We start from the raw sequence: 12,182 nt of genomic DNA, 5'->3' as shown, positions 1-12,182 counted from the left end.
AATGGGGCAGGGAGGGGGCGGGGCCGGGGGTGTGTGAGCACCCACCAGCGCCAACAAAAGTTGGCGCCTGTGCTCTAGCCCATTGGGGAAGGAGGAATGGGGGACACAAAGTCCTTGGCATAAGGAGGGAGGGTAGTAGAGAGCCCCTGAAATAGAAGGGAATGGGAGGGTGCAAGTAAAGGGGTGCAAGGAGCCCATGGTGTGTACAGTGAGTTTGGCCTGCAGAAGCTATTGAGTATGCATCCCCCTAGTGTTAATAGTTTATAGGTCTAGGCCAGTGGTTATCAACTCGCGGGCCTGCATGCAGCCCAATTAACACACAGCTGTGACCCAGCTAGCAAACAGGAGCGGCTAACCAGGGAGTTTTGTGAGGGAGTTTAGAGGGAGAGTCTGGGGGTACGGGGAGGGGGCTAGATACACTTAACATTCTTTAAACTTAAAGCCAAAAACACCCCCTGATAAAAACAAAATATCAACAAAGGAACGAGCTGCAGGAGTAAACACAGGGCCGGCTCCAGGCACCAGCGAAGGAAGCAGGTGCTTGGAACGGCCAATGGAAAGGGGCGGCACGTCAGGGTCTTCGGCGGCGGATCCCTCAGTCCCTCTCTTCCTCTTTGAGCTGCTGCTGAAGTGCCGCCGAAGAGGAAGAGAGGGAGTGAAGGACCCGCCGCCGAATTGCCGCCGAAGAATGGAGCAGCACGATTGAGCTGCTGCCGACCGGCTTTCTCTTTTTTTTTTTTTCCTCCGCTTCGCTGCTTGGGGGCAGCAAAAAAGCTGGAGCCGGCGCTGAGTGAAAAGAGAATCCAGACAGAAGTCCAGCAACAGAGTGGGGGCTATCCAATTTATTGCACCCAATGCAGCATGTATGATTACCTGCCCTATGGACAGGTGGTGTATGTGTATGTTCGGTGCAGGGAGCTCCTAGCCCTCAGAGACCGTGTACGGGCTTTGGAGACCAGAGTGGGTGAACTGGAGGAGCTAAGGGAGACAGAGAGGTACATAGATGAGACTTTCCGGGACACAGTAGAACGGTCCCACACCCGGTCTAACAGCCTCTGTGCTGTTGAGGAGGATGAAGTCTCAGGGAAGGAGAACATCCAACTGGAGCAGAGGGAAACAATCCCATATTTGGGAGGGACCCTCCTTCCAGATGATGTTGTGGTATCCTCTCACACTGAGCATACCTCTCCAGGGGAGGGAACTCCAGTTATTAGGAAGAGACAGGTAATAGTTATGGGTGACTCGATCATTAGGAACATAAATAGCTGGGTTTGCGATGACTGGGAGAATCGCATGATGACTTGCTTGCCTGGTGCGGAGGTGGCAGATCTCTCAAAACATCTAGATAGACTTATGTGTAGTGCTGGGGACGAGACTTACGTGTCGTGGTACATGCAGGTACCAATGACATAGGGAAGGATAGGAGAGAGGTCCTGGATGCCAAATTTAGGCTGTTAGGTACGAGGCTGAAGTCCACCTCCATGATAGCATTCTCTGAAATGCTTCCAGTTCCATGTGCCGGGACAGTTAGACAGAACTGCAGCGTCTCAATGTATGGATGAGACTATGGTGTAGGGAGGAGGGGTTTAGATTTATTAGGAACTGGGGAAACTTTAGGAAGGATGGGTTCCACCTAAACCAAAATGGAACCAGATTGCTGGCACTTAACATTAAAAAGGTTGTAGAGCAGTTTTTAATTAAGGGCCAGGGGAAAGCCGACAGGTGTGGAGGAGCACATGGTTCGGACAGAGACATCCCTTAGGGGAGGATCTATTAATGGAGACTCTCTATGTTCTACTAAGGAGGAGAAGATGGAAGATAATAAAATAAGGGCAGGATCTGATAAGAAACAGTCAAATGAAAAAGAGTCCCATTCAATTTCATCATGTAATGGCAGACTAAAAAGTGACAAGTTTTTAAAGTGCTTATATATAAATGCTAGAAGTCTAAATAATAGGATGGGTGAACTAGAGTGCCTCATATTAAATGAGGATATTGATATAATAGGCATCACAAAAACTTGGTGGAATGAGGATATTCAATGGGACACAGTAATACCAGGGTACAAAATATATCGGAAGGACAGAATAGGTTGTACTGGTGGGGGAGTGGCATTATATGTGAAAGAAAGCGTAGAATCAAATGAAGTAAAAATCTTCAATGAACGAAACTGTACCATAGAATCTCTATGAATTGTAATTCCATGCTCAAATAATAAGAATATAGCAGTGGGGATATATTACCAACCACCTGACCAGGATGGTGATAGTGACTGTGAAATGCTCAGGGAGATTAGGGAGGCTATAAAAATAAAAAACTCAATAATAATGGGGGATTTCAACTATCCCCATATTGACTGGGTACATGTCACCTCTGGATGGGATTCAGAGATAAAGTTTCTTGACACCTTAAATGTCTGCTTCTTGGAGCAGCTAGTCCTGGAACCAAAAAGAGGAGAGGCAATTCTTGATTTAGTCTGAAGTGGAGCTCAGGATCTGGTCCAAGAGGTGAATATAGCTGGACTGCTTGGTAATAGTGACCATAATATAATCAAATTACTTCTTCTCATAACACAAGAACTAGGGGTCACCAAATGAAATGAATAGGAAGCATGTTTAAAACAAACAAAAGGAAGTTTCTTCACACAACGAACAGTCAACCTTTGGAACTCTTTGCCAGAGGATGTTGTGAAGGCTAAAACTATAGGTTCAAAAAAGGGTTCAAAAAAGAACTAGATAAATTCATGGAGGATAGGTCAATCAATGGCTATTAGTCAGGATGGGCAGAGATGGTGTCCCTAGCCTCTGTTTGCCAGAGGCTGGGAATGAGCGACAGGGAATGGATCACTCGATGATTACCCATTCTATTCATTCCCTCTGGAACACCTGGCATTTGCCACTGTCGGAAGACAGGATACCGGGCTAGATGGACCTATGGTCTGACCCAGTATGGTCGTTCTTATGTTCTTATATGTATGTTCTTAGCTGTGTGCTAAAGGCCGCCGGGCCCGTGTGGCGGGGTCCAGGTTCCTGGCTGCCCGGCCCCCTGGTGCAGCAGGGTCCAGGCTGCCCAGCCAGACGTGGTGGAGTCGGGGTCAGGGCCGCCAGCCAGCCCCGCAGGGTCCACGGTCTGGGGATGCCACCTGGTCCCTCACCCAGGGCTCCGCTCCTGGCCCTGCTATGTGGAGGGGGCTCTGGGCTGGAGGCACTGTGCATATGGGTCTGGGGGCGTGTTTGAGGGGGGGCTGTGGTTCTCAGCCTGGGGCGCAGGTAACACTGTGGGCCGCATAAAAATAGATTGAGAACCACTGGTCTAGGCTCATGGACTTTAACTGTTTATATGTATTTGAAAATGTTATCTATTCTTTCATTTTTCTTGTGAAACATACAAGTTATCCTCTGCTGTATTTCTTTTTCTAAAGTAGAAAGTTATGGCACTAGAGAGGATGACTCTGCTCAAGAGTGTAAATCAGGTAAGCAGAAAAGTATTATTCTTACTAAAGCTCCAAGTCTTATTGAAGAATCCATTGAAAACTGCAAGCAGATTATGCATATAATACTCTTTTCTTTGAGTGTGGGATATTTTACATTTTAAACAGACTTGACCTACTGTTCTGATCCTTTTTAAAGGCGTCTAAATAAGGTCTATCATGTTGCTGAGGTGTTATGTAAATAAAGGGAGGAATTTCTCATGATGTTTTGATAGAATAAAATTGATATCACAGGCTTACTCTAACTCCTCAAATTGAGTTTGTTTCTTACCAATGTTTTCTTTTCAGCTTACACTTTTAAAATGTAAGGTAATGAAACCTTTTTGCAACACATTCACTGTCTGTGGATCAAATCATGGCTGGTCTGTGCAGATATGCTAGAGTGGGGAGAGGGTTCATGGAATTCTTTTCCCAGTATGTCTGCTGTGGGCCAGCCATAGCTTAGATTGCTGAACTGGGGGCTTTATGTTATGGGGCTAGAGGTGGTCTCTCAGGTAGGAAGTTCCCAAACCATTCAGGGCTTTATATGTCATAACCAAGATCTTAAACTCTACTCATAAACCAATAGGAAGCCAGTGCAGATTCTGGAGCATTGGTGTTGTATACTCCCAGCAAGAAAGCCCCCTCAATAAGGGCCGCTGCATTTCTCTCCCTCTCTCTCTCATATATATATCTTGTTGCCCAGCTAATTTGCTTAAATATCTAAATTTATGTTTTGCTTATCTGTGAAGTTATTTAATTATTACCATGGCTAATGGGATGTAATTCTATTAAGGAGATGACAGTTCTGAAAATAACTCTGAAAGTAGCTCTGAAAGTGAGTCAGGTGAGTATTATGTTGCAGTATCTGTATTTCCTTGCACTCTTTTAAGCTCTTAGATTGATCTTAAATGATTAAAACACTACTGTTTATGTAAATAATTTCAAACCAATTGTTTACTATGATCAGTTCAGTGATTAGATACTGAGAAACTGAATAATATTTTACGTGTTCAAATTATTCTCATTCTCATTCTCATTCTTCTTCGTTTATCCCATTCTCTTTCATGAGTAAGGATTTATACAGAGAAGTAATAAAAAAAAAAGGCTAAAGTTGTTTTATTCTAGACACAATACTTGTTGAAAACATTTTTTGTATCACAATAGTTGTCCTAAGCAACAAGAGGTCATAAATACACTTAAAAATTGGCAGCAAAAGTGGCAAAACAGGATGAGCAGAAAAAGAATTGCAGGAAGCGATTGCTGTTGGTGAAAGGCATGAATGTTTTGATGTGTGTGTGTTATATTACCAGCAGTCTATTTATATTTCTTACAAGTTGAATATATAATTTGTATTTAAATAATTAGAAGGCTTTTTGTCTGCAGATACTGAGGAGACAGATATAAGAAAATCAGGTGAGTATATATGTTTTTGATCTTATTTCTGTTGCCATAAAAGGACAAGTTCCATTAGTGATTCTTATAATAATTTATAGGGGGCAATGGGATGCAAGAGCAAGCAAATGATTGAGTGTTGATACAATGTGTAACATAGCCTAGTTGTAAAGCATTTCTTCCTGTTAACCCTTCCCCAAATTAATAAAGAGCCCAGTTAAGAATTTATATTGTATGGTCTTGCGCACTCACACCATGTATTTATAAATAAATACATTCAAAAATACTTTCTTAATGCAATTTTAAAGTTGCAGAGTTAGGAACCCTAAATTCAGGAAATACCAAAGTTACTGTACTTAATTGCATGTAAGCATTGCAAATAGCTATGTGGCAAACTAATCTCAGGTAAAATAGAGTTTACTCAAGAATGGATTCAACTCACAGCCTTGAATTATGTGTTCACATATTGTTTTTCAGATAACATAGTGTAACATCATGTTTTCCAGACCAAACACACACACCCTTAAGATAGTGTGATCATATAATTAAAGACTCTCACAGCCTGATTCTGCAACCCTTTCCGCTGGCAAGTTATCTTAATGGCACTACTACTGTGAGTATACACTACTCACCATGATTAAAGGCTGCAGAATCAGGTCAGTGGTGCATATTATAGGTAGAGCTGGTAGTGCCACCTATAGTTAAGGTAGCCTGACACTTCCCATTAAAAAACCCTGCTTATAACATTACCAAACTTTAATGATTTAGACTGATATGTTCCATGCTGAGTGTCTGCCTCAATTTGAAGCTTTTTGCAAAGTTTCAGCAAAGATGGTCTAGACATTTCCAAAAACAATATTAGGGAAAAAGACATTGTTTTTCCCATATTTAAAGAGAAAAATTCTTACAACCATTTCATTGAGAAGCTCTAGTGCAGTGATTCCCAAACTTTCATTTTCGCGGACCACTTTAAAATTGCTAAGGGTCTCGGCGGACCACTTAATGATCTTTCCAAATGTTGTTTGTACCGTTAGCTAACTATTGTAAAGCGCTTTGGATAAAAACACTATATAAAAAAAACCTTAATAATAATTAACATTTTTTGTTCTTCAAATAAAAGCACACAACTCATATTTTAATATCAGTAGTCTTACCTTTCTAATGCGATGGATGTGCCTTCTCTCCCTCACTGCGGCAGCCCCAGAGCTGGTGCTGGGAATGAGGGGAGGTCTCTCCCTCTCCTCCCCACCGCAGCAGCCCCTGAGCTGGGGCTGGGAAGGAGGGGGTGTCTCTCCCCGGCTGCCGCAGCCCAGGAGCTGGGGAAAGTCACCTCTTTCTCTGGCTGCCACAGCCCTGCACGTCCCAAATTCCCCCCACCCCCTCTTCTCACCCCACTGCCCCCTCCTACCTACCCTCTATTCCCCCCAAGGCCACCACCTCACCTTACATGTACGTCTTCTCCAGGGTCCAGGCACCTAATTAGTGGAGCTGCACAGGTGTCTCCACTGATTAGGTGGTTGGCCCTTCATTCTCTCATGTGTGGCCACCCAGGTGCGCACCTTAGAGGGAACTATCTGCAGACCACCTGAAAGGAGCTCGCGGACCACTGGTGGTCCATGGACCACAGTTTGAGAACCTCAAATTAGGTGCCTGGACCCTGGAGAAGGATTTTTTTTGATATAGCGCTTTTATCCAAAGTGCTTTACAATAGTTAGCTAACGGTACAAACAACATTTGGAAAGATCATTAAGTGGTCTGCCGAGACCCTCAGCAATTTTAAAGTGGTCCGTGAAAAATAAAGTTTGAGAACCCACAACTCGGGTGCGTCTATGGTTTGAAGCTGGGACTTGGAATTTGGCATGGGGGAATCACCCTAGGGTCAGGGATAGGCTTTTTGTCATCTACGTAAAAGAGTGTCTCAATTTGGCCAAGTTACAAGCCTTTAAAAATCTCATTCACACATGCTCAGTAGAGATTTTTTAGAATTTGGCAGTTAAATTCTCTGAAGATTCCATCTGCTACTCCTGGGAGAATTCTGCACCAAAAAATAAAATATTCTGCACACAATATTTGAAAATTCTGCAAAATTCTGCATATTTTATTTGTCAAAATAACACAATATAATCATGCCAGTTTCATTATTTTGGTATTTTATTTCAAAATATCTGTCAGTGAGTATGTCTGTAACAATACGACCAAAAAAAAAAAAAGATTCTAGTAATTTTTTTTTACATAGATTCCTTACTAGGCATATTAATGCAGAACTTTGAGTAATTCATTTAAAATACAATACAGAACTGTATTTCCTGCACCTGTCAGAAATAGTGCAAAGGCTTGGGGGAGTCAGGGGTAACGGAGCTGCTGAGGGAAGGGGAAGGAGCCTAGGAGTGAATCTGGAGGATGTTGGGTGTGGGTGTGAGAAGCTATTTTGGGAGAGGGGTGATTGTTAGGGAGTATGGAAGCCTCCCTGATGCAGACCCCGGCTGACCCCAAGCCTCTCCCATTCAGTCAGTCACATCTGCCCCTGTCCCTGCACTCCCCATCCCCATGGGTTTCTGCAGCCTCTCTCCTCCATCCCCAGGCTCAACATTGTCACCCCACTAGCTCCTGAGCCCATGCCCCAGTCTGTCCCCCCACTAGCCATTCTGAACCCCAGTCTGACCCCCCAGCATACCTGGGTGCCCTACTCTGTCTGAACCTGGCTCTGCGGCAGGGTGCTGTGATGAACTTCTACTTCTGGGGGAGATCTGCAGCACTGGGCATCGAATTTTTTTCCCCCACAGAAAATACATTCTACCCCAGAAGTGCTGCAGTTCCGCCTTTTGCCTACCAGAGGCTGCTGAGGTGCCAGAACAGCTGGCTGCGTTCATGCGTTCACACACTTTTCCAATGGGTTTCCCGGAAGGGGATGGGGGATTGAGATCAGACAAAGAGCCAGTGGTGGTGGGAACTGGAATAGCTGGGCAAGGATAGTGGGACAAGAAGACCAGGAAGATTGGGACTGGCTGGGCAAGGTGACTGGAACTGGGATGAGGAGCCTGGAGGGGTGGAGACTGGGACTGGATAGACAAGGAGAATGGGACTGGGGTGAAAAGCTAGGTGGGGTATGGAGGAAACTGGGATGGGGAGCTGAGGGGAGAGGCAGAACTGGCACAGGGACAGGCTGGAGGGGACATGGGCAGAAGGTTTGCGGGGAACAGGAGCAAAAGGGTCTATGACTTCGATGACTCCCCTCAGCATTTCTCTGCTGTCAGCAAATACCTGGGAAACCCATTGGTAAAGTGTGTGTCTGATCCCCATCTGCTGCTGATCCACCTAGAAGATAACAACCTACTACAGCTATCTGTTACTCTGTTAACTCAATGGCAAGGGTCTGTGCTGTAGATTTAAATGTTCCTATCCTACTGACAAACACGTAGGGGTCAGTATGATTCCACATGTTGATTCCAATTTCTGTTTTTAAAAACTTAAAATATTACACACAAAAAAACCTATGTGAAAAGAATATTAAGGTTGTAAAGGCAAACACTGAAAAGTTAGGAGATGCTAGAATTAAGGTGGCCCATGCCCTCTTGTGCATACGCATTATGATAGAGTCTTTGTGCTTACTTTCATAGGACCCTGAAATTTGTCCACTATTTCATACATTCTTAGATATGAAGGCCATAAGGGACCATTGTGATCATCTAATCTCTCTTCTTGCATGACACAGGCCATATATTTAACCCAGTGATTTCTGCATCTATGCCAATAACTTGTGGTTGAACCACAAGATTCAACAGAAAGACAACACTTAAACACAGGTGACCATATGCCTTGGACAGTTGAGACAGAAATACAGTATTGATGAAAGAGTTTTTATTATTATTTACATTTAAATCAGACTTTATGAATCTCATGAGTCTGTTTCTATGATCTGAATTGAAATAAAGGAGATGAGGTTGCTGCTGAGGGAAGGGAATAGTAGCTTAATTTCTTTTGTGTAGGCAGTTGAAGTCAGTGGAGTTGTGCCAGTGCACCTGGGAGCAGAAATTTGCCTAGAGGGCTGACGGATTTGATATATAGTGTTTTTCCGCAAAATATCACTGGATTAAGCAGTGGAAAAAACTAGAATCAAAGGGAGGTTAGAATGTTTAGAGCCGATAGAAGGGTATTAAAAAAGATCATCCTCAGCTTTATTTTATGCAAAAGCTTTGAATAGGGCCCGTTTCAGCTTGAGTATAGTTCACTATACATATTTGTGTATGAAACGTGTATTTTATAAAAGTAATATTTTTTATAGATGAAGAATTGGAAAAGAATGAATTGCTGCCACCTGTTGAATCAGGTATGAATGGATCTTGTTGAAATCGTTCATCTGACAATTTTTAATAATTTTTCATTTTCAAGAGTTGATTTTTTCCCCTCTGTTTTTTTATTTAGAGGCTCATAGCCAGTTTCGTTGTGAACATGTCAAGACTGAACATGTACGTTTTTAAAATCCACATTAGAATTTGTGTTAGTATTTTGCAAATTGTAATACTGCAAAATCTGTGCTTCACCAAATTTATTCATTTATACTTACAGAACCAGAAAGAGCAAGTGACCCCCAGAAAACTTTCCAGAGGACAATTTTGGTAGGTATTGTTTAATGTAATTGGGGGATGTTTACATTGTCCAGCTCAAAATGCTTCTCTCTTCAGCTGAATTACATAAGAGATTAATTTATTTTATGTGTCCTGCTCAGTAACATGTTCATAATTGTAAGTGAAGATGCCTCAAAATCCATTAAAAATAAACAGTTCATTACTCTCATCAGCACTAGCTTCTGGGCCAAATCCAGCAAAGCTTAACTTGAAGTATGTGAGTAGTCCCATTGAAATAATTAAAGTTAAGCATGTGCTTAAGTCCTTTGCTATACTGAGGCTTCTGTAAGGTGTCTTGTTCTGTAATTCCCTTTTTTTCACCTGAACTTGGCTAAACGGTTGTGTACTTTCCATTTGAATGTTTGCCTTGCCACAGTTACTCATGCATTTCTCACCTCTGGATTGGATTACTGTAATGTGCTTTACTTGGGATTAGTTCTGAATATCACTCAGGGTATATCTATATAGCAGCTGGGAGGGTGATTCCCAGCATGGGCAGACAAATGTGCTAGGTCTGCTTGAGCTAGCGTGCTAAAAATAGTGTGGCTGCGGTGGCAAGAGTGGCAGCTCGAGCTAGCTGTCTGTGCCACCCTGTCCACACTTTTATTTTAGCATACTAGCTCAAGCAGAGCTAGAATGTGTCTGTGCTGCCTGCATGGGGAATCACACTCCGAGCGGCTGTGAAGACATACCCTCAGAAACTTCAGCTAAGGTCTGGTCTAACATCCATTGAAGTCAATAGGAGTTGGGTTGAGCCCCTAGTGCAGGTAGCAGCTCTCCACTTTACCTGTGTATCAAGCTCTGCACTGGTTTGGACTTCCTCCATTCCTGCATTCATTTAGCTGACATGCTAAAAAAACAAACAAAGAAACAAACAAACCTAGGTTTAATCTTAAAAAAAAAATTAAATTAAAAGATTTTATGTGCTATTTTCCATGCTTTTTTGTTTGTTAATAGGGTTCTGTTCTTGGTGGGGAGAAAACCTCCAAAGGAAAGAGTCATTTTTAAAAAATAAATTGTCTCATATGAACCACTTTTAAACAAATCACATTACGTGATATTTAATATGTAATAAAAGTTAAACTGGATTTGTCACATTTGTCCAATACAGGTTGAAGCTGGAGGCAGAGGGAACTTACCAATGTACTGTTACAGGCTTGATTTTCGATGTAACCAAGGCTGCTGTAATCAAATATTCTGTGTTGTCTTGGAGCAAATATGCTGATTATGTTAAAAAACCATGGATAGTTGGTGGCCCTATATTTGATGTCAGTTGTGACTCAGCCTCTGTTCTTACTTGCATTCAGTTCCCACATTCCCTCAGCCTAAATGGTAAGTACTGTACATTGAGTTTAACAAATGTAGCTATCTATTGCTATTCATTATAAGAAATGTTAATGTTTTGGTATCTCTTTGCAGATCATGAATCTGACATGACATTCAAAGTTTTACATATTAAAAGTACTGGTCCAGCAATTGAGCCTTCTGTTGATCATTCAATGACGCATGTCAAATGGCATGTGAGTTCTCTCTCTCCAGTAGGACCGGTTATTCAAACACAAGAGCCAGTACATTACAATGGGGCTGTAATTTTATACAAAGTTGTCAATAATCACCCTTCCTTATCATTTCGTGTGTATGTAGCAACAAACAATGATTCATTTATAAAGGTAAGGTCTGTTTTTTTAATTTACCAGTGGAAAGTGCTCAGATTCAATATAAATATGCCCAAATGTTGATCATTAAAATGTTGACATTGTCATGTAGTTTAGGCCTCAGATCTGACGTACATCAAATTTATTAATATGCCCATGGAGTTGTAGACATACAGAGTCTGATCTTCCAATAGAGTGTCTCACATGCAGAGGTCTAAGAGTCATTGGGAATTCCATGCATGGAGGGCTTGCAGGATCAGGATGAGGACTAGAATGGTTCAACTCCCAGACTAGCTCATACTCTGTCATTCATACTCATTGTTCGTGACAGAATTGACCTTTGAACTGCCCCATGTAACATAATAGTGAGAGAATGATATTTGAAAGTTACTGAAGAATAGACACTTGGCAGGACTCACTCTGATCAACAGTCAGCATTATGATGCTGTTTGCAAGGGGCTGACAATAGGTCCGCTCTTTGCTTTTGTTCAGTATTTTACCATACAATCCCAGAGGAGGTTAAATATGAAGTCAACATGTCTTTTAGAACCCAGTCCTGCAAAGAATTGGGCACCCTCATTTCCCCTGGGAAGTTTTCTCAATGGCAGTGGAAAGTGCTCAGCACCTCAGAGGATAGGGTTCAATGAAACTAGAGAAAGTAGAAGAATGTTTCTCTGGTGGTTCCTTGCTAATGAATGCTTTTGTAAATTTCTATATTGCTTTTTATAAGGCTTGATGTGTAGAAAGGCTCGTATGTGGTAAAATGGGATATTAGTAATGAGCAGAAATGAAAGTTGTGAGTAGCACTTTAAAAAAAGCCCTATAGACAATCACATTTGTTATTTGCATAATGCGATATCATCCGAATACAGTGGCTTACTGATCTGCTCAGGGTGAAGGCTCCATCAATATCTGATTGGGGAGGGATCTGGGTGCCTTGGGCACATAAACCTGTCCAGCTGTAAGTGAGAATATATCCCATGATCTGTAAATGTTTGATTTGATCATTTACTTTCCAAGGAAAAGCATCGCCATCCA

At 42.3% G+C, this 12,182-nt stretch overlaps 1 protein-coding gene across 5 annotated transcripts in view; it reads left to right on the top strand.

Moving 5' to 3' along the window:
* LOC112103352 (NACHT, LRR and PYD domains-containing protein 1b allele 5-like) overlaps window positions 1–12,182 on the top strand; it is a 39,485-nt gene that overhangs the window by 20,362 nt on the left and 6,941 nt on the right. For 2 of the 5 annotated variants that reach the window (XM_026650197.2, XM_026650201.2), the window contains exons 3-10: window positions 3,422–3,472; window positions 4,266–4,316; window positions 4,856–4,885; window positions 9,147–9,191; window positions 9,287–9,330; window positions 9,431–9,480; window positions 10,601–10,821; window positions 10,909–11,159. In XM_026650197.2, the coding sequence (XP_026505982.1) occupies window positions 3,422–3,472; window positions 4,266–4,316; window positions 4,856–4,885; window positions 9,147–9,191; window positions 9,287–9,330; window positions 9,431–9,480; window positions 10,601–10,821; window positions 10,909–11,159 (743 nt within the window). The remainder of the gene's footprint in view (window positions 1–3,421; window positions 3,473–4,265; window positions 4,317–4,855; window positions 4,886–9,146; window positions 9,192–9,286; window positions 9,331–9,430; window positions 9,481–10,600; window positions 10,822–10,908; window positions 11,160–12,182) is intronic. The other 3 variants (XM_026650200.2, XM_026650198.2, XM_026650199.2) reach the window with 3 other exon arrangements.

The sequence above is a fragment of the Terrapene carolina genome, unplaced genomic scaffold (assembly GCF_002925995.2).
Source record: "Terrapene carolina triunguis isolate 2854851 unplaced genomic scaffold, T_m_triunguis-2.0 Scaffold88, whole genome shotgun sequence".
Classification (NCBI taxonomy): Eukaryota; Metazoa; Chordata; order Testudines; family Emydidae; genus Terrapene; species Terrapene triunguis.
Note: the sequence above shows the minus strand (reverse complement) of the source record. Positions and strands in the feature narration are given on the sequence as shown.